This window comes from Molothrus aeneus, chromosome 1 (assembly GCF_037042795.1).
Source record: "Molothrus aeneus isolate 106 chromosome 1, BPBGC_Maene_1.0, whole genome shotgun sequence".
In the NCBI taxonomy this organism is placed as follows: domain Eukaryota; kingdom Metazoa; phylum Chordata; class Aves; order Passeriformes; family Icteridae; genus Molothrus; species Molothrus aeneus.
The window spans coordinates 1,142,816-1,164,716 of NC_089646.1; the positions used below are offsets into that span (position 1 = coordinate 1,142,816).

A 21,901-nucleotide genomic window follows, 5' to 3' on the forward strand; every position below is an offset into this window, starting at 1 on the left:
TTCTGATGCAATTTGGATTTTTGGGGATAGGGGCTGTTGACAACAAAGTCCTTTTCCCACTTTATCTTCTCCGGGATTTTATTTCTGGGACACAGATGAGCTCTAAGATTTAAAACAGAGGGAGAAATGGCCAAATGGGTGAATATAAGGTGCTGTGTGCTCTGAAAATTCCTGGGTTTGGGTTTGGAAAGTGCTGAGTGAGCTCCTGGGCAGGAGGCAGCCAGAAGCTCCGGATGGGAAGGACATGGAGCTTGGAATGGTCGGTTGATCCAGAGGTGACAGAGTCATCATGCACCACTGGCTCCTGATGGGAATTCTTGGGGAGTTGTTAATTAATGCTGGTCCAGGCCTGAGCCTGGGAACTTGCAGGAATTAATGATGACCAGGAGAAGGCCGCTGGGGGGAGGTGGGAAAGGATGGGCTTTGAATTCCTGCTGTAATTTTTGTTGGTCTGGTTTACGCTGGATTCATATTCCAGAATCCCAGAATGGTTTAGGTGGGAAGGGACCCTCAAGATCATCCAGTGCCACCCCTGCCATGGCAGGGACACCTCCACTGTCCCAGGCTGCTCCAAGCCCCAATGTCCAACCTGGCCTTGGGCACTGCCAGGGATCCAGGGGCAGCCACAGCTGCTCTGGCAATTCCATCCCAGCCCCTCCCCACCCTCCCAGCCAGGAATTCCCAATTCCCAATCTCCCATCCATCCCTGCCCTCTGGCACTGGGAGCCATTCCCTGTGTCCTGTCCCTCCATGCCTTGTCCCCAGTCCCTCTCCAGCTCTCCTGGAGCCCCTTCAGGCCCTGCCAGGGGCTTTGAGCTCTCCCTGGAGCCTTCTCCAGTACTGGAAGTCTGCATCTAGGTGGATTCACATAAACAAATGCACTTTGAGCTTAAAACCCAGGATCCTTTGTAGCCTGGGACCACAGAAACAGCATTAAAAAGCAGATTTTTGCCCTCAATTAACTTTGTAAGCGGAACTCTATTTTTTAAAAATAAGAATTAAATTATAAAAGGACTTTGAGCTTGGTCATTAATAAGTCAGATAAAAAGCCTCAGCCCAAACCTCAGAGGAGGCTTAGTTTCAAGCTGGAGAAGTCTGAGGAATTGATTTTTTCAGGACAGAGCCAGGCAATAAAGACAGACCCAGGATATGCATTTCTCTTTTATCATCATGAAAAATTCACCAGGTGAAAGAAAATGCTGCAGAACTGAGTTCAAACCCCCCAAAATCCAATTCCTCCTACTCAATCTTCTTTTTCTTCCACAGGGCAAACCTGAAACGGTGCCGAGAGCCGGTTTTATCAAAGGCCCCGTGTTCAAAGGCGTCGCCTCGAGCCGCTTTTTGCCCAAAGGCACCAAAACCAAGGTTAACCTTGAGGAGCAGGGAAGACAAAAAGTGTCTTTCAGCTTTAGTTTAACCAAGAAAACTTTACCCAATAGATTCCTGGCTGCTCTGGGAAACGAGAAACAAAATGAAACTCCCACCCCTCCGGCGGTTCCCCTTCCGACTGATTTTAACCCCAAAAATAAACTGGACCTGGGGGACACCGCCAGTTCAGCCGAGGAATCTTCACCTCCAAAACCGAAAGTAGAATTGGGGAAGATTCATTTTAAAAAACATTTACTGAACGTCACGGCAAAGCCACCCCTGGCTCCGGCGGCACCAGTACCGGAACCGGTGGCACCAGTACCGGAACCGGTGGCCTTGGCCGTGGATTTCCCCCCCACGCCGCCGCCTCCCCCACCCCCGCCGCCACCGCCGGCGTCGCCGATGCCGGTTCCTGGAGCCACGGCCCCGCCGCTGCTGCCGGTGACGCCGATGCCGGCGCTGCTGCTGTCGCCGCCCGGCGAAGCCGAGGCCCCCGTGCCGAGGGAGCCGAGCCACGCGCTGCCCAGGGAAGCCTTGGAGCCGGACGGCGCCAAGCAGGATCCGGCATCGCGCGGCTCGGAGGAGCGCGGCACTCAGCCCGAGCAGACGGAGATTACCCCGCCGAAGGAGGATTCCCATATTGGGAAGGAGGATGAGGTTTCTGACAGCTCCAAGGGTGCTCCTGTGTGCTCCCGGAGGCAGGGGGCCAAGAGGAAGTTCTCCCAGTCGGATGGCGCGCCGCAGGGCTCCGAGTCCGACGAGGATTCCGTGAGGACCTCCTCCAGCCAGCGGTCGCACGATCAGAAGATCTCCAGCACGGAAAAGGAGAGAGATTCCAGACGGAGCTCCACGTCCCTCCGTGGTGATGACCTGGGCAAGTCCTCGTCGCGCTCCAGGTCGGACAGGGATGAGAAGTACTCGAGCTATTCCAAATCGGAGAGAGACTCACGGTACTCGTCCTCCCGCTCCCGCTCGGACAGAGAGAGGAGGCGAAGCCGGTCTCATTCCCGTTCCCGCTCCGATCGCAGCTCCCGAACCAGCTCCTCCTACTCGAGGTCGGAGCGCTCACATTACTACGACTCCGACCGCCGGTACCACCGGAGCTCCCCGTACCGGGAACGGTCGCGCTACTCCCGGTCGTACGCGGACAGCCGGGCGCGGGAGAGCTCGGACTCGGAGGATGAGTACAGGAGGACACATTCCAGGTCCAGCGACTCCAGGCGTACGTCCTCCCATTCCTCCTCCTCCTACAGAGACTCGAGATCCTCTTACTCCAAGTCGGACAGGGACAGCAAAGTGGAGTCGTCTCACGCCGACGTGGACAGGCGAGGGAGGTCGTCTTCGAAAGCGGATCGAGATTCCAGAAGGACTTCTGAAAGTGAAGTATCCAAAAGGTGCTCTCCCCTCGATGAACTGGGCTATCGGAAGGGGACATCCCATTCCAAGCCCGACAGTAATGTGAATTCCTCCCGCTATAAATCCACCCCTTCCAAGGCCCCCGCACCAAAGCCTGATAAATTTAAGAGTTCTTTCTGTTGTACAGAATCGATTGAAGAAATCAAGTCCAAGTCTAATTCTCTAGATTTAGAGACCTCTTGTGTAAAGAACAATGAGATCAGGGTGTCCAGTGTGAAAAAGTTGGAAAGGGAAAAGACACTTTCTCCGTTAAATCAGTTCAGCAATTCTCCCGCTTTGCCGAAGGCCGACGAATCCAAGGTGGATTTGGCAAACTCAAAATCCGAGGAACTTGCAGCAACTGAAGTCCGTGACAGTGTTAAGGAGCAAGAAACATGTTTAAAGGCAAAGCACGATCCCTTTAAAGCGTGTTTCCCCACGGAATCGAGCATGAACGGCTCCCCAGAGGGTCAGGATGAGGGCCTGGCAACCTCCAGTGCCTGCAAAGCAGAGGATGTCACTGCATCCTCTCAGCACGGCCCGGGCCCATCAGAAGCATCACCTGCCGTCAAGACCAGCCCATCATATCCATTGCCATCCAATGGGTTTGAGAGTACGGATGTGTCCCAAGAGCAAGAGCTGGATGATTCCCGGGTGCAGTCCAGCGAGTGCAACAGCCTGTTCCAGGAAGCGGAGGCTCCAGAGCCGCAGCAGCTGGAGGAAGCCGCCCCTCTCCCTGCCTTGAATGTAGACCCCAGTAACACTGTCCTTAAGAAGCTGGATGAGGAGGTGACTCCGTGTGACAAAACCAAAGAACCTGTTTTTTGCTACATTTCTGATGATGCCACCCCTGGTTTGTACCACTCGGAAGTGGAAATCGAAGCGGAACCTGCGGATCTGAAAGTGACATCCGAGACTTTCCTGGACGTGCAGGTGGAGCCGCAGACGGTGACGTGCGATTACGAGAGCACGGAGGATTCCCATTCCAAGTCTGCTGGGGAGGATGAACACAGCCATCCTTCCCATAAAATCAGCCTGGCAGTGGAAAGCTCGAGCAGGGATTCCTCCCAGGATGGCTGTTCCCAGAGGCTCCAGTCGGATCATCCCATGCTGGAGGAAAGCGTCTCTTCCAAATGGGACGTGCCCCCGCCGGGTGTGTGCCAGGAGCTGCTCCAGCATTCGGAAGCTGAAGAGATGCTGGAGTCAGATGCTCAGCACATTGATTTTGGCTCAGCAAAAGGCAAGTCATCGTTCCAGAATGAACATTCCTACTATTCGGAAGTGCCGCTGGAGCACCGCGGCAGGGAGGTGGTGGAAGAAAGTGCTGTTTCCACCGAGGGAGCTGAGCTGGATGAGCTGAGGGTTCAGTGTCCCGGTGTATCGGCCGAGAGGGATGAGGGAAGCGAGCCCTTGGTGGCCTCGGTTTTTCCAGATGCTTTGTATCCCTCCTCTGATGTCATTGTCACTGCAGAGGACACGGAGATGGTGACCCAAACCCCAACGTGTGACAGCAGTGGCAACGCCTCAGAATTCATTCCCGCCGGCCACGACGATTATTCCGACATGGGGGACAGTGACAGTGAGCGGGGCAGCGAGGACAGCGACACGGAGGACTCGGATTCCGATGATGGGACGCCACGGAAGAAGCTCCAGTCGGTCGTGGTGGTTCCCAAGAACTCCACCATAGCCATGGAGGAGAGCAGCCCGGGCTCCTCCCGGAGCAACCGGCGCTTCTCCGACCACTGGGATGATGAGCGGCCCGAGCCCAGCAGGCCCTACTATGAGGAGAGGTCAGAAAATATGGGGGGTAAAGGTGGTCCCCAGGTGGAGAGCCGGTGTTCTCCCAGAGGGATGGAGAAGAGTCCAGCAACCTCCACGGAGCTGAGCAGGAAGGAGCCGGAGGAGCTGCGGGTGGATCCGTGCCAGGCCCAGAGCGACGGCGTGGACAGCACGAGCCAGGCGGACCTGACGGCCGATTGCCACGGCAAAGCCGGCACGGAGGAGAGGATGGTGCTGCCGGACGTGGTGGCCATGGGGAGGCCCATGGGCCGGCCAGAGGAGCAGCCCTTCTGTGTCCCAGAGAGCTTGGAAAGCACCGACACATCCCGGCACCAGATGAGCTCTTCCAAGCCGGACAGTCGGCAAGGACCGGGCGGGCTGAACCAGTCTGGCCATGGAGACTACTCCAGGCTGGACGGTTTCCGTGCCCCGGAGGAGATGCGTGCTGCAGGCTGGGACTTCTCCCAGCCGGAGAAGCCCAGCAGCACCTACCAGCAGCCAGACAGCAGCTTTGGGATGTACTCAGGCTATGTTTACCAGCCAGGACCAGGAGCCTATCCCAGCTCCCAGAGCTACTGGCAAGGCAACGGTTACTGGGATGCGAGGGCAGCCAGCAGAGCCTCCGTGGTTAACTACGAACGCGGCCAAGGGCAGGTGCCGGATTCCCTCACGGAAGACCACGAGGAGTATGAAGAGGATGAGCGTTGGGATGAGGAGTGCAAGCCCCGCTTTCCCAGCCCCTCTGGAAAATCCCTGATGCCCGGGCAGAAGGAGAAGGGCTCAGTGCAGGCACACGAGATCAGCAGCAATTCCACCAAGGAGCCGGTGCCGGGCGGGGAGAAGAAGGACGAGGTGAAAACTTTGGAGAAAAACGACGTCAAGGAACGAGGCCCACCAAAAAAGAGGCGGCCGGAGTTGGAGAGCGACTCGGAGAGCGATGGGGACTCTGGGGAGAAGAGGAAGGGGAAGCTGGAGGGAGAGCAGGTGGAGCCAGCGCCGCAGGATTCCTCCATGGTGGGCAGGTTATGCATCATGGATGACTTCAGGGACCCCCAGCGCTGGAAGGAGTTTGCCAAGCAGGGGAAGATGCCCTGTTACTTCGACCTCATCGAGGAGAACGTCTACTTGACAGAGAGGTAACTGCTGCTTTATCCGTGTTTTAATTCCCTGGAGAGAGTTTGGGATTTAGCTTCCATTTGGTTCCAGGATGGTTGGGTTTTTATGGCCAGATTGGAGGGAGGGGCGGGGATGTTGCATTCCCCACGTTTGGCAAAGCCACCCCAGGCTCTTTTCTCCTAAAGAGAATCGCCTAGTTTGCCCCAGACACTCCCAAGTGCTGAGAAGAGTTAGAAAATGGGAGGATCAGAGGGAAAGATTGATTTATTTGTACCCTTTTTTATGGCTTTACCAGATCCTGCCTGTTTAATGTCCCCAAATGCCAGCTCACTCCCTTTCTGTTGGCACTGGGAATTCTGTCTGGGTGTGGAAAAGCCTTTGGACAAACAAGGCACTTTTCCAAAGGCTTTGGTTACTTCCATGTCTTCATTTGTCATCTCAGAGGAGCTTTTAAAAATTTAATGGCCATAATTTAATTTTTTTTTTCTTATAGTTTTGTTGCCTTGTTGGGATCCACACTCCAGAGCATTCCCCAAATTCTTTATGGAAGCTAAAATGTGGAGTAATGGATGCCCTGCTTTTTGTCTACTTCTGATTTTCTCCTCTTTTTCACCCTCTCACTTGACAGCAAAGCAGAAGCTGAAGTAACCAAACCCTCCAATTTGCCTTATTAAAATATGGGTGTCCAAATAAACATAGACAGGGAGGAGGAAGGAAAAACAGCTAATATCTTGGGAATTCTCTTTAAGGAATCACCTTTTGTCATCACAAAATCATCACCAAGCCAAGTGTCCTTGGGTATTCCTGTCCCTAGGGTTACCAATCCATACCTCAAGACATTTATTTTCCATTTTTTCCAAAAACCACTGATAAGGATTGAGGAGGAATTTCTCCACCTGGCTGCTGTCTCACCTGTATTTCCATGCCTTGGCTTCCCAGGAAGAAGAACAAATCCCACCGGGATATCAAGCGGATGCTGTGTGAGTGTCCCCCTCTGTCCAAGGAGGAGCGGGCGCAGGGCGAGGTGGCCTGTGGAGAGGATTGTCTCAATCGCCTGCTCATGATCGAGTGGTGAGCTGGGGTCCATGCTTTGGCCTGCAGGTGTCCTGGGAATCCCTCAAATAACTTGGGAATTCTTGGCAGGTGGCAGAGGGAGTGTGGTGGTGTTCGCAGGGGTCCCAGGACGAGGGGAGAGATGAGAATCTTGACTCCGTGTTTCAGAAGGCTGATTTATTATTTTATGGTCTATATATTGTATTAAAACTATACTAGAATAGAATAGAAGAAAGGATTTCATCAGAAGGCTTGAAAGGAAAAGAATGGAATGGAATGATAAAATCTTGTGACTCTCAGAGAGTCTGAGACAGCCGGACTGTGATTGGCCATTAATTAAAAACAACCACATGAGACCAATCCCAGATGCAGCTGTTGCATTCCACAGCAGCAGATAACCATTGGTTACATTTCATTTCTGAGGCCTCTCAGCTTCTCAGGAGAAAGGATCCTAAGGAAAGGATTTTCCATAAAATGTGTCTGTGACAGTGAAGTGTCTGTGCTGGCCTGGAGTGACCTTCGGAGCTGCCAGCAGAAGCTGTGGCTGCTCCATCCCTGGAAGGTTTCAGGGTTTGGATGGGGCTTTGAGCAGCCTGGGACAGTGGGAAGTGTCCTTGTCCATGGCAAGGTGGTGGAATGAGATGATCCATAGGGTCCCTTCCCACCCAAACCATTTCACAATTCCATGATTTAAGTCTTTGGATCATCTGCAGGAGATCAGCCCTCACAGCCTCCTGGATCTCCTTTCCCCAGAGCCTCTCCAGCCTATGGCTGGTGTCTCCTTCTCCCTCTGGAGAGGTTTGCTGCTCCATGGGAGCTGGAGGCAGGGACAGGGTGCTTGGTGGGATTCCCCCCCACCTTCCTCCCACGAGGATTGTGGAAGGATTGGAATTACCTGGTAGAATCCCAATTTTTTCTCTTATCTCATAGGCCAGACGTAGGACAGGAAATATCTTGAAGGAATAACCCCCAAAACAAGGGGAGAAGAGCCCAGTTCTCCCCACTGGGATGCCCTGATACAGAAATACAGCGGGATCAGCATTCCAAATGTTTTTATCTTTCCAGAAATAAACGATCTGCATTTGCACGCTGACAGTCACGTGGTTGTGCTTTTTATAGCAAACCACATTTGAAGGTTTCACACGGAATTTCTTGCGATTATTTGGGGTTTATTTCCCATCTGAGCCCTTCCTGTTGGCGCTGTTTTCCTGCTGGGAATTGATTTGCTCCCTTCCCTTCCCTCCCCTCAGCTCCTCCCGGTGTCCAAACGGTGACTACTGCTCCAACCGGCGCTTCCAGAAGAAGCAGCACGCGGATGTGGAGGTGATCCTGACTGAGAAGAAGGGCTGGGGGCTCAGAGCTGCCAAGGACCTGCCATCGTAAGCCTTCCCTCTTCCCACAGCCTTTTCCCACCCTTTTATTCCCTCCTGAAGAGAAAAGGGCCTGTGGGGTCTGGATTTCCCTGCCAGGAGATGGGCTGAGGTTCTTCCAGCTTGTCCTTGTCCCTGCTGGGTGTCCCTCTTCCTCCTTGGCATCTGCCCATCTGTTCTTTGATCTCCCACTCTGCTTTTGCTCTTCCTGGTTTTCCATGGCTTATTCTTGGGATGAATCTGCCTCCCCTTTCTCTGTCCCTATTTCACTCCAGTTGTGTCCATCCTTCTCGTCCCATCTCTGCAAAACTTCTCTCTCTGAGTTCTCCTCCTCTTCTTCCCCTTTGGACAATGAGAGGATCCAGAGGGGATCTTTCTTCCTGTTGTTAATTCAGGATTGTAATTCCAAGAGCTGGGTTAGGGGAGGCCAGGAAAGGAGAGAGGAGTGAGGACACTGAGATCTCCTGAGGCACAAGGGAGGACCAGGATGGGGAGACCAAGATGAGGGAGAAGGGAGCATCCTGGAGTGTGTCCAGGGCAGGGAACAGAGCTGGGAAGGTGCTGGAGAATTCCTGAGGGAGCTGTGGGAGCTCAGCCTGGAGCAAAGGGGGATCAGGGGGGCCCTTGTGGCTCTGCACAGCTCCTGCCAGGAGGGCACAGCCGGGGGGATTTGGGATCTTATCCCAGGGAACAGGGACAGGAGCAGAGGGAACGGCCTCAGGCTGGGCCAGGGCAGGCTCAGGGTGGAAACTGGGAAAATTCCTCCTGAAAAGTGTTTTCCAGCCCAGAGAAGCTGTGGCTGCCCCTGGATCCCTGGAAGTGTCCAAGGCTCGGTTGGATGAGGCTTGGAGCAGCCTGGGACAGTCGCAGGTGTCCCTGCCCATGGAATGGTGTTGGAATGGGATGAGCTCAAAATTCCCTTCCAACCCAAGCCATCCTGTAATTCTGTGAATATACTGAATTTATAGAACAAGCCCTGCTCCAAGGGGAGCTTCATCCTTCTGTCACCTTCCCATGTGACAGCACAAAATCCCAGATTAATCAGAATTCCCTGAGGTTAAGGCACATCATCATTGCTACACCACCAGGATGGCCAGGCTGGGAGTTGTGTTCAGAGAATCCACCTGAATAGGGATTATTTTATGTTATTTGTGTGGGTTTTTTTGCTAAGAAAACTGATGTTTTTCCCTCTTGCAGCAACACTTTTGTCTTGGAATACTGTGGGGAGGTGCTGGATCACAAGGAATTCAAGGCTCGGGTGAAGGAATATGCCCGGAACAAGAACATCCACTATTATTTCATGGCCCTGAAGAATGATGAGGTGAGCAGTGCATTGCTAGGATGGGATTGCTTTGGGAAAGGCTGGATTTAGCTGTGTACAGCACCAGCTCCTTGGGAACCCACAGAGCAACATCCTGAATCCGTTGGGAATGTTTTCCTGAGGAAAGGAAACTTCAAGCCTCAGGATTTTTTAACCCATTGCTCAGTTCCAACAAAATTCTGGCAGATTAAATGTATCCCAGTGTCCTTAGGGAGGGGAAAGTGTCTTTCCAAAGGAGAAAATGGTGCCTGGCTCATTGTTCCATGGGAGAGAAGATTGGGAACATGCTCCAAGCCAAACTCACCCTTTTTGGGTGCCCAGATACACCAAAAATCCACATTTCCTTTCACATTAAACTCCATGAAATTGGGATATTTTAAGCTGGCACAGTCCCTCTGTGGAGGATTGCCACTGGAATATTTATAAATGGGATATCCTTAATTATTTATGGCTGCTTCAGCTCCAAGGGATGTGGAGCTGTTCTCTCTGCCTGAGAACAAGGGGGATAAATAGAAATTCCATCTCTTATTCTCCTTGTCTCTCCTGTCAGGACTTTTTGGGTCTGGGGAACTTGAGAGAAAAGGAGCTAAAAATACTCAGAGTGGTTTTTCCTGGGTGTTTTGCCTCCTAAAATAAGGATTTTTGAGGTTGTTTTGTGATTCTAACTGTCACAAAGGAGCATTTCCAGTTATAAAAGTGTTTGTATTTATGGGATGACTTTTCCCTTGGTGCATGAGCTGTGTGGGAGAAAAATTCGCTGTCCTAACCCCTCATGGCTGTATCAAAAACAAAATCCAGGATCTGCACCCAGCTGGAGAACTCTGGAAAATGAGGAGCCGTATACCTAAGTGCTCTTTTTGTGGGGATTTAATGTTCTAACAAACCCCACTCCCTAAAATAAAGCTGGGGAATATCAAATAGAGTGGGAAAGGAGATGATTCCCACATGGGTTGTGTTTGTAGCTTTTTCCCATCCCAAGTCATGAGCATTTTCCTGCATTTCTTGTCCCTTTTCAGATCATCGATGCCACCCAGAAAGGAAACTGCTCCCGCTTCATGAACCACAGCTGTGAGCCAAACTGTGAGACCCAAAAGGTAAAATGCTGGATCAAATCCAGCAGCTCCTCCCTCTGCAGAGCTCAGAGTGAAACGTTTTCCTTCTTTATTTTGGGGGTTTTTGTTGCTGTTGTATCAGTGACATGAAAACACCTGGATTTCAACCGGGCGCTTTGCCTGGTTTTAAACTCCCCAGTGCTGCTTTTCCAAGGATTGGTGTGTTCAGGGAAAGCAGACCTGGAGTTGAGGCTGGAATAACTGCTGGCACCTTCTCTCCACAGTGGACTGTGAATGGGCAGCTGCGGGTTGGGTTTTTCACCACCAAGCTGGTCCCGTCGGGCTCGGAGCTGACGTTTGATTACCAATTCCAGAGATACGGGTATGTCCCCTTTCCTGGCCCAGGAATTCCTGCTCTTCCCCTCTCCCACTGTCACTGCTCCTGCTCCATCCCTTTCCCAGATAATTCCCTTCCCTGCTTCTTCTTGCCTGGTTGTTAATTAGACTTTGGCATATTCCTCAAGAATTCCTGTTCTTCCCTTCCCACTCCTGTTTTATGGCTTTGCAAGCTTTGAGGAGCTGTGAAACCCCCTGGATAACTCATCCCCTCTTCCTGGCCTAATCCAGGGCTGCAGGGAAAGTTCCAGCCTGGAATTGGGATCCCTTTGCTAAACCTGAGCCTCAGATTCCTCCATTACTCTGTGGTGAAGTATAACTTGAGGAACATCCCTTCCTTTTCCTTCTGGATCTTTCTCCAGGCCCTTCCTGTAAGCAGGAATGAGTTTTTAGTTGCATTTTAAGATAATTCCTCATTCCTAGAAGTTCCTGGAATTGAGCTTTCCTGCTTTTTACCACTGCAGGGCCACATTCATCCAGTGGGTTCCACATATTTAAAATAAAACCCTACCATTTTCCCAAGAAATTGTGGAATGGAGTTTAAAATAGATGGTTTGTCAAGTGGGAAATACAGAGCCTTGGTAGAAATATTCCTTGGGAACTATATTTATTGCATTTATTGTATTTATTGTATTTATTATATATATTCTATTTAGTATCCATGGCTGAACATCCAAAACAAATTTTCCATGTGGATTTTGCTGCTTCTGTGAATCCTGAGCTCATTCTTTATCCTGTTTTGAGCTCTCAAATTCAATATACGAGCTATAAAATGCTATGAAATGCAAGTTTTTCCTAATGGATGTATAATCCTGAGGCTAAATGCCTTAGGAAAATTAGGATATTGATAGCAATGCGGGATAAGAAGTTGTCAGCCCCACCAGCTCCACCTTTTCCTCTCTGGCTCCTGGTTCTTGGCCTGTGGAGAGCCTGGAAGTGAGGCAGGCTTGGCTTTCCAGCTGCCACAGCTGGGGATCATGGCAGCTGTGTTGGGAATGAAGCCTTTATTTGGGTTTTCAGTGGCTTTTCCATGCAGAGCCATTCCCGTTCCTGGCTTTGGAGGGTGCAGGGCTGGCTGTGGCTGGGGTTGAGCTGTTGTTGAACCTCCCTTTGTGTCCCCCCCACAGCAAAGAGGCCCAGAAATGTTTCTGTGGCTCCTCCAACTGCCGGGGGTACCTGGGTGGGGAGAACAGGGTCAGCATCCGCGCGGCCGGAGGGAAGATGAAGAAGGAACGCTCCCGCAAAAAGGATTCGGTGAGTCTGGGCACTGAGCCTCTGCCACTGAGCCCAGCCGCTCCCCAGCACTGCCAAAACCACCCGTGTCCCCAAGTGCCACACCCACGTGGCTTTAATCCCTCCAGGAATGGGGGTTCCCCCAGCACCAGCCCTTTCCATGAAGGAATTTCCCCAATATCCGACCTGAGCCACCTCTGGCGCAGCTTGAGGCCATTTCCTCTCATTCTGTCACTGTTCCTTTGGGAGGAGTTTGCTCCTGATGACCTCAGGGTTCAGTGTCATCAAAGGTTGGATTGATGATCTTGGAGATCTTTTCCAACTCCAGTGATTTTATTTCACAAGGTCCCTCAAGATTTGTGTTTTCTTGGATCTTCAGTTAAATCCAATTTCCTTTCTCCTGGTTTTTTAAAGTCTCACCAGAGAGTGACTTTCCCAGTATCTGCTCATCCATAACTAAATCCTACCATAAATTGGATTTAAAAATGTGGGTTGCTTTCCATGATTTTTAAACATTGATGAAAGATGAACAATATTGGCTTTGCCATTTAGGGCATCACCTGAAATTTGGCAGTTCCAAGGGCAGAGTTTCACCATTTCCAGGTTGGGAGGTGGAATTTTAGAGACAACACATGGAATTGCAGGGAAGGGTTCATGCCATGTGGAAAAAGTGCAGAGAATCCAAAGCAAGAGGAATTTTTTTGGGTGAAATCTTCTGGAAGAACCTGCACAGGCTCTCCTTTAATTCTTACAAATTTATTCCATCCTTGAAGGGACAAACCTGTGTTCCTATGGAAAAGATTTATTCCTAATTCTTTTGGGAAGTTTAAAAATGCCAGTTTCATTTTAATGTGCTGTATCAGAGAGGGAGAAAACCAAGAAATAATTCCTAAATCATTTCTAGAGAGTGAGTAAGCCAAGAAATAATTCCTAAATCATTTATAGGGTGTTTTAAAACACTAATTAGTCACTAAATGAGAGGGTGATATTTCAGTGTCCGTGTGGAGAGTGACTCTCTGGCTGTAAGGATTATAAATCTGTTATAGTTTATAATCCATTAATCATTACAAATTTATAAAGAATTTATACAACTCAGAATATAAATAATAAGTTTTACCTGCAATTAAAGATAATTTCTTAGTTTGTTTTCCTGCATGAAAAGATAAACTCAGGGCCGGGAGGGTTTTGATGCAACCACCTGGAATTTCCAGCAGAGCTGCAAGGTGGAAAATGGGAAATGGGAAAATGGAGAATTAGGGAAAAGGGAGCTTGGAGTCAGGGAATTGCCTGGCCTGAGCCTGAGGGTGTTTTGCTGTGGCTCTGCAGGTGGATGGGGAGCTGGAGGCGCTGTTGGAGAACGGGGAGGGGCTCTCTGATAAAAACCAGGTGCTGAGCTTGTCCCGGCTCATGGTGCGCATCGAAACCCTGGAGCAGAAACTCACCTGCCTCAAGCTCATCCAGGTGAGGAGCGGCCTGGGAGGGGAGGGATCCACGTCCTGTTCCAGTGACATCCTCAGAGGAGCAGGGGGAGTGTGGGAGGCAGATCCCGCCCTTTTTGCTGCATCCCAAGCTCAGCTGAGCAGCTCCAGGATCCATTGTCCTTCAGTGTTATTCCCCAGTATGAGCTGTAGTGCTTGGGGTGGTCCTGCTGCTGGATCCCTGCTCCAACCCCAGCAGTTCCAGCCACTCAAATCAGCTTGGACCTGCTCAGGTGCTGAGTTCTGGCTCTGCCATGGCTTTGACCATGATCCCAGCGGAGCAGTTTTCCCTGTTTCTGCCTGGAAGTGTCTGACTGTTCCCACCTCTGGCTCTCCAGAACACGCACTCGCAGTCCTGCCTCAAGTCCTTCCTGGAGTGTCACGGCCTGTCCCTGCTCTGGATCTGGATGACAGAGCTGGGCGATGGCAGAGGGAGCACGGCCAACAACCTGAAGCTGCAGCTGGAGGTCAGTGATTCCCTGGCATTGGGAGCTCTCACGGGATCCTCGAGGTGGCAAAAGCCCTTTGAGATCGAGTCCAACCATTCCACAGCGCTGCCGAGGCCACCACTCACCCTTGTCCCCAAGTGCCACATCCACAGGGCCCTTAAATCCCTCCAGGAATGGTGACTCCAGCCTGTGCCAGGGCTGGCCAGCCCTTTTTGGGGAAAAGGGTTTTGGCAGCTTTGACTGAATGCTCGGGATCACGAGAATTTTCTTTTCCTTCTGTTTTTTTAAATACAAATCTGTGCCAAGTGTTCATGGAAAACAACCTCAGGTGCCTCAGAACTACAGGTCTGAAACTTCTGCCCTCAGGCAGATCCTTAATAAACGGAAGGAGTTTGCTCCTGTGGTTTTCCTGAGATTCCTGACATAGATTCCATGAGCCAGAACTTGAAGGTTTTTGCTGTTGCTGTTTATTCCGTGCTGAAGCACAGGGAATTTGAGATCCTGACAGTCTGAAGTGGAGCTGGAATGTTTCAGTTTTCCATAAACAGCTTGGGATTGGATGCCCAAAGACTTCTTGAAGTTCAAGGTCTTTGTGTCTACGCTGTGCCCATTCCCCACCTTTTTCCCAGCCCAGAGCACTGAGTGCCATCTCCAGGTGTTCCTTGGACACCCCCAGGGATGGGACTCCACCACCTCCCTGAGCAGCCCATTCCAATGTTTACCAACCCTTTCCATGAAGAAACTCTTCCCAAAATCTGTCACCCGTGACTGTCACTAGATAGAGGAGATCAGATATTTAAGTTTTATATTTTAGGACATTGGGAAGGAATTCTTGGAAAGATTTACATCAGTGGTTAAGAAAGAATTAATTACTCCTGTGAGGGTGGTGAGGTCCTGGCACGGGTTGTCCAGAGAGGTTGTGCACTTCCCATCCCTGGAAGTGTCCAAGGCCAGGTTGGACAGGGCTTGGAGCAGCCTGGGGTAGAGGAAGGTGCCATTGCCCATGGCAAGGAGAACTGAATGAGCCTTAAGGTCCCTTCCCACCCAAACCAGGATTTTATGATCACCTTGATATTCCAGAGTTAATCCTTCCTGAGAAAAGTGAATTATTCCAGGTTGGACACAGCTTTAAATCCTGCTGGCTCTAACGCCCTGCTTGTCCTTGCCCTTAGATCATGAAGACCCTGGAGCTGCTGCCCATCCCCACCAAGAACATGCTGGAGGAGAGCAAGGTGCTGCCCATCATCCAGCGCTGGGCTCAGACCAAGACGGCGGTGCCGCAGCTCAGCGAGGGCGACGGATACTCCAGCGAGAACACGTCCCGGGCCCACACCCCCCTCAACACCCCCGAGCTCTCGGCCAAGCAGGGCGTGGAGGGGGACACGGACACCCCCAAGAAGTTGGTGTTCCGCAGGCTGAAGATCATCAGTGAGAACAGCATGGACAGCGCCATCTCGGACACCACCAGCGAGCTGGAAGGGAAGGAGGGCAAGGAGGACCTGGACCAGCTGGAGGCTGCCCCAATGGAGGTGACAGAGGAGCAGCAGCAGCAGCAGCAGCAGCAGGAGATCAAAAGTGCTGTGGAGACACCAGTGGAGAGCAGCAAATCCCAGCCTGCAGAGCTGGAGGCCGAGCCCGAGGCAGAGGTCAAGGAGAGCAATGGAGCGAAGCTGGAGGAGCCCATGGCCATGGAGACGCCGTCACAGGATGAGGAGGAAGGCGTTTCTGACGTGGAGAGTGAGAGGAGCCAGGAGCAGACAGATAAAATCGTGGATGTGAGCGACTTGGCCACCAGGCTGCTCGACAGCTGGAAGGAGCTCAAGGTAAGAAGCAGCTCCGTGCAGCTCCAGCACCTGGAGCTAAGGAAAACGTGGATTTGGTGGTGGTGTGGTGCACATGGGGCTGGTTTGATGTCTTTTGGTCGATATGTGGTAACTAAATGGCCTTTTCCACACAAAAAGTGCTTTCTGTACAAGTCCTCTGGTGGCAGCTGCCCTGGGTGTGACCTGAGAAATGTCCAGGTGTTGGTGAAACCAGCAGCTCGTTGGGTTTGGGCACACAAGGACACCTTGGTCATCCCCTTAGACTTCCAGGGAATGGGCAGCTCTGAGGGATTGAGATTCCCATGAGCATTTTGGGTGGAAGTTGCCCACATCCCTCAATGTGGAAACAGATGGATGGACTGCCTGCTCCTGAATTCCATCCTTGGAGGTGTTCAAGGCTACTCCTAAATGGCCCATCCCTGGAAATGTCCAAGGTTGGACAGGGCTTGGAGCAGCCTGGCATAGTGGAAGGTGTCCCTGCCCATGACAGGGAGTGGGATTGGATGATCCTTAAGGTTCCCCCCAACCATCCATTCTGGGATTCTCTGAATTGAGTTATCCCAACATTCCCAGCTTTTCCTGTCCTTTCAACCTCTGCTTTTGATCTGCACCGTGTGGTGCCTCCAGAGAAGGCTCTGTTGGCCATGCCAAGTTCTCTCAAAGGCAGTGTTGGATCATCCCCTGGGTGTTCACAGTTGGAAGTGCCCAGACTTGGGTGTTATTTGGGATTTCAGTGGTTTCGCTCCCATCAAGGTCTTCTGGAGCAGAAAACCTCTTCAAGAGAAGGGCTTGGTGGCTCCCTCTGTCCTCTGGAATTGTGTCCCTGTCCCATAGGTGGCCAATGGGATCTGCAGCCATCACCAGCTTTTTGGTGGGATGTAGGATGACATTCCAGTGATGGTTCTAAACTAAAAGAGGAAAGATTTAGATTAGTGGTTAAGAAAGAATTAATTCCTCCTGTGAGGGTGGCACAGCTGTGGCTGCCCCTGGATCCCTGGCAGTGCCCAAGGCCAGGCTGGACAGGGCTCGGAGCACCCTGGGACAGTGGGAGGTGTCCCTGCCATGGCAGGGGTGGCACTGGATGTCCTTTAATGTCCCTCCCCATCCAAACCATTCCATGGCTCTGTGGATCTCACTCCCCACTCGACACTTCAGCCATTCCTTGGGTTCCTTTAGAGATCTTTGGAAACTCCTCACGGATCCGCTGCTCCTGTAGGATTGCATTCCATGTATTATTTCACATTCCTTACATTCAAGGCCAGGAGGGCTGGGAGCCTCTTTAGTAAGTCCAAACCCAGAGATTCCTGAGGATCCAGCGGGAATTGAAGGCACTGCCACAGTTCCAGCTTCTTGTGGGCTTGGTGGGACTTGGAGGCTCTTCTGCCCTTCTCTTAATCAACCACCAGCCCAGCTTTAATTACTGGAAGTAGTTTGAAGCAAATTCATGTTTTCTGATGCATCATGGAGCTAAGGAGTTTATTTACCCATTGGTTTTGATAATGAGTAATGATTGAAAGAAGCTAATTAAAATAATGGGTGTTAATTGTGCAGCGGAGCCAGCACAGGTGGAGGAGACCTCACCTTAAGCTTTGCTTGTGCCATTTCTGGAGCTGCAAACACCAGGATTTAGAAATGCAGAGATTCCCAGGAGAATTCAGGGACATTTTACCTCAGTCTGAATTTTTCAGGAGGATCAGATACTCCTGAACTTTCACAGATTTTGGGCACAATCATTTGGGACACAAATCTTAGAGGGGAAGGGGTGAGGTAAAGCACATTTCTGTAGAGAGATTGGGTTGTGGTTTGGTGCTTTTCTTCCTTTTTTCCAAGTGGATCTGATCACTCACCAGATTTGAATTTGCAGACTCTTGGTATGGTTTTCCTCTTGAAGCGACACCGTCAGGTTGAATTTGTGGTTCAGTTGGGAAAAGTCCTTTTCCATCATTGCCAAGGGAATTGTTAAGGTTGGAAAAGACCTCCAAGGTCAAGTCCAACCTGTTTTAAACTAAAAGTTAAGTCAGGCCTTGGAGATTTGTTTTGGGTATCCAGACTGAGTTTCTCCTTTGGAACAGCTGTGTTCCCTTCCACACTCATGTACACAGAACAGCACAGAGAAAACGATAAAATATTAATAAAATCTGTGAAATTTCACAAAACTCCCCCAAAACATTGGTTTAAGACCAAATTTGATCTGATGGTGTTGTTTTATCCCCAGGATTTGTGTTTTCTTTGGAGCTTGGAGAAGCTCAGCTTGGGAATCTACAGAATTTTGTTGAAGTTGTGGTGGGACCATGGAGTCCTGACACATTCCCATATTTTAGATGTGGATCCTCATCCTCTCTGTGTATTTATTAATGAACCTCAGGTCGTGGTCTGGTTGTAGGGATGGGGTTGGATCTCATGAGCTTGGAGTAATCCCAGCAAATCCACCCCAAAAAAGCAGGATCGTGACACGGGGCTGTGACAGTTCATTTCTCTCCCATAAAACAATTTTAGGGAAACTGGGAGCTGGGAATTTATCCTGTCCTGGACTTTTTCATGGCTCCAGGAGTTAACTGCCTCTGTCCAACTCTCACCTCATAAGGTGCCATCAAAGCCCACCCCGGATGTCTAAAAGACAAATCCAAGCTGGAAGGGGGATGGATAACTCACCCCCAGGTGCCTTTCCCAGCACATCCAAGCTTTGGAAAAGCCGGGATTTTGGAGTGGTGGAACACCTTGGCCTTGTCTGGGGGGTGGGAGGGTCGGAAACGTGGTGACTTTAGCGCTGTCCTCTCCAGCCTTGCTGATGACCCCCTTGTAATTTCCACCGTTTCCATCCAGCTTCTCCGGGCAGCCAGAGCTGACCAAGGGGCTCCTTTTCTCCAACTCCGTGCGGAAGAAGGGAGAGGACATAGCGCCAAGAGCCGGGAAGATGGTTGGGAAGCTGGCTGATGCATGAGCAGTGTGATAGGTGAAAGGAGGACAGAGGTGGTTAACTCGGGGATGCCGACGTTATTTTGGTGCGTCCATTGCCGGCAATGGACGTCGCTCCGGGGAAATCCCAGCTCCTGGCCTGAAAGGATTAAGTGAGCTTAATTTTTTTCTCTACCTCTACACACAGGACTTGTAAGTCCTTCCAGGGCTCCCTGAGGAGTGCTGGCCACGGCCACACCCCTGGCACGACACACACACACACACAGAGTCACATTCCCAGTGGGATGAGTTTTCAGCCCGGGCTCGTGGGCGCCGTTCCCGCTCTCCGAGGAAGCGCTGCATGGCTTCTCCCGGGCTGAAAACTCCCTCCCAGGGGCCAAAACACCCAGCAAGGGCACAGGCGGTGGTTCCACGTGGTTCTTCCAGGTGGATTGTCCTCAGGTAAGGCTCCGTGGGCTGATCCGTGTGGAGAGGCCATGCCGGAGGTGACACGTGGTGTGATGGCCAACAGAACTCTTGGAATCACCGGAACACGCCGTGGGGCTGAGCTTGGGAAGCTCTTCCCAATGTCCTCTTGAGGGCTGAGGTTGAGTAGCTGAGCTGAGGGACAGAGAGGAGGTTTTGGTGCTGCTCTGCCTCATGCGGGGTCTGAGCTTTGGGAATCTTCCCCCACCCCTGAGGAGGCCTTCACCTTCTGGAAAGGGTTGTGGCTCTGAGGATCCACAGGTCCTTTCCTTGTGGCTTGGAGAAGATCTTGGTTTTAGGAAAAATCTTTTGGAAGAGCCAGTCTTGGGTTTGAAAGGTTTTATTTGGATACTTCTGGCCTTGCGAGCGATTGTGGTGACTTGGAGCTCAAGGCTGAGTCCTCACCCTGACCTGGGCCAAAGTGGACTTTTTTTTGCACTTAATAATCATGGAATCAGGGAATTGGTGAGGTTGGAAAAGCCCTCAGAGATGATTGAGTCCAACCATCCCCCAGCACTGCTGAGGCCACCGCTGCCCCTGTCCCCAAGTGCCACATCCACAGGGATTTTAAATCCCTCCAGGGATGGCAATTCCCCCCTGCCCTGGGCAGCCTGTTCACTGCTGGTCAACCCTTTCCATAAGGAATTTTCCCAATATCCCACCTGAACCTTCCCAGGAAGCCATTTCACCCTGCATGGGACATCTTGGGTGACCAAAGGCAGCTGAGTGTCCATCTTCCCCTGGGGTGATCTTTCCAAGTCTCCTCTGATTTATCCTGGCAAAGCCCCTTGAAGCTGCTCTGGCCTGTCCCTTTCCCAGGGAAGCCATCCTGGAGTGCCCGTCTCCAGCTCCAGCACATACATCCCGTGTTTTAATCAGGGATTTTATAATTTGTTATAACTTAGAGCAAAGAATAGCTGGGCAAAACAATAGGACTGGGGAGCGGCCAGGCCGTGGTTTGCTGTGGGATCTTCTGGCCTTCAAGCAGGGATTTCATGGTGTTGGTCCAAAGAAAACACAAATCCTGGGGATAAAACGACACCATCATATCAAGTTTGGTCTTAAACCAACATTTTGGGGGAGTTTTGTGAAATTTCACAGATTTTATTAATATTTTATCGTTTTCTCTGTGCTGTTCTGTGTACATGAGTGTGGAGGACAGCTGTTCCAAAGGAACAACTCAATCTGGATACCCAAAACAAGTCTCCAAAGCAGAGCAGGACTAAGAGAAGAGAGGAAGGGAGGGAAGAGGATCCAGCCTGGTAGGGGATGGATTTGGTTGCGTTCTTCCTTCAACAAATCCACAGAAGTTCATAGAATCATAGGATAAACTCATGGAATCATTAAGGTTGGAAAAGACCTCCAAGGCCATCAAGTCCAACTGTTAGTTCAGGAATGACTGGCAGCTGAGGGGCAGATTTGTGGAGAAGGTTCCATCAAGACACAATCTTCCTTTCCCACTGCAGAATCCTTTGAGTCGCGACTCCATCCTGCAGCTCTCCTCCCTTTCCCAAGCCAAGGCTGGCTCGTGCCTGAGGCTGGACGGCCTAAATCCCATTTTTCCCCCTCTTTTGTGTCGAACAGACTCGTGTCACTTTTCCTCCTGCATTTAATTTTGCGTGCAGTCCCTTCAAAGCCGTGCTGGGAGCTCGGGAGCCATTTGGAGCCCGTTAGCGGCGGCCGCGTTGATTGAGGAATTCTGCAGCTCCGAGCCAGCAGCTTCCGTTTCCAAAAATAAAACTGGCTTTTCTTGGGAGTTTCCCCAGCCCTGCTCTGACCACCATCTGCTTCTCATGGAGCAATTTGGACAAATCCCTCCATTTGTTCCTGGTTCAAAGCCTTTGCTGCCTCCATCTTCCCGCATGGAATGGATGCTGGAGGCTCCGTTGAGCGGGGCTGGAGTTTCTCTCCACCAGCACGGAGCTCGCTCCCTCCTCATCATCACCGTGGATTTTGGGCTTCCTGGACTTTAGGGCTGGCCAGTTTGTTGGGGTGGATCCTGGAGTGGGCACCCCAGTGTCCTGGTGAAGCTGGAGCAAGGCATGGCAGCGTGGCAATGCCAGCATTGCCAAGTTCCCTTACTCCAGGTGCTCCTTATCCTCCTTCTCTTCCCACTGAGCCTTTTCCCAGTGATTTCCATTCCCCATCCTGCTCTTTAATGGGACAGATCTTTTTTAGGAGCTGGGGACTTGGTGTAGCTTAGCTCTTCCCAACAGTTGCCTTGTCCTTCTGGATATCCATGATCTTCATCCATGATCCCATTCCTTGGTGGCTCCTCATTCCCCCCTGGGAACAGCCAGGGCAGGCTTGGGGGGATTTTTTTGGATGTGCTGCTCTGAAAATGAACATTTTTAGGAGTTTAACATGGAAATAAAAAAATCCTGGCAAAACCCACTGGTGGAAGATGATTTTGGGGCTTCAGAACCTGCCCCTGTGGTCACCTCTGTCCCACACGAGGTAGGGAGAGGCAAAGTCATCCCTGCCATCCATAGCTATGGAATTCTCTAGGAAAATAAAATTAAATCCGTAGATTATGGCTGGATGGGGCTTGGAGCACCCTGGCCTGGTGGGAGGTTCCCTGCACGTGGCAGGGGTTGGAATTGGATGAGCTTCCCGCCCAAACCATTCCATGATTCCATGATCAGACATTACATGGATTACATCATTTATAAATATATAAATCCTAT

The 21,901-nt window shown here is 51.2% G+C and overlaps 1 protein-coding gene across 1 annotated transcript in view; it reads left to right on the forward strand.

The window, feature by feature from the left end:
- Positions 1-21,901, forward strand: part of SETD2 (SET domain containing 2, histone lysine methyltransferase) — a 51,052-nt gene that overhangs the window by 12,684 nt on the left and 16,467 nt on the right. Inside the window, exons 2-11 of the mRNA XM_066549424.1 lie at positions 1,267-5,678; positions 6,598-6,729; positions 7,962-8,090; positions 9,279-9,402; positions 10,419-10,496; positions 10,739-10,836; positions 11,978-12,104; positions 13,410-13,544; positions 13,900-14,028; positions 15,183-15,833. Of these exons, the coding sequence (XP_066405521.1) occupies positions 1,267-5,678; positions 6,598-6,729; positions 7,962-8,090; positions 9,279-9,402; positions 10,419-10,496; positions 10,739-10,836; positions 11,978-12,104; positions 13,410-13,544; positions 13,900-14,028; positions 15,183-15,833 (6,015 nt within the window). The remainder of the gene's footprint in view (positions 1-1,266; positions 5,679-6,597; positions 6,730-7,961; positions 8,091-9,278; positions 9,403-10,418; positions 10,497-10,738; positions 10,837-11,977; positions 12,105-13,409; positions 13,545-13,899; positions 14,029-15,182; positions 15,834-21,901) is intronic.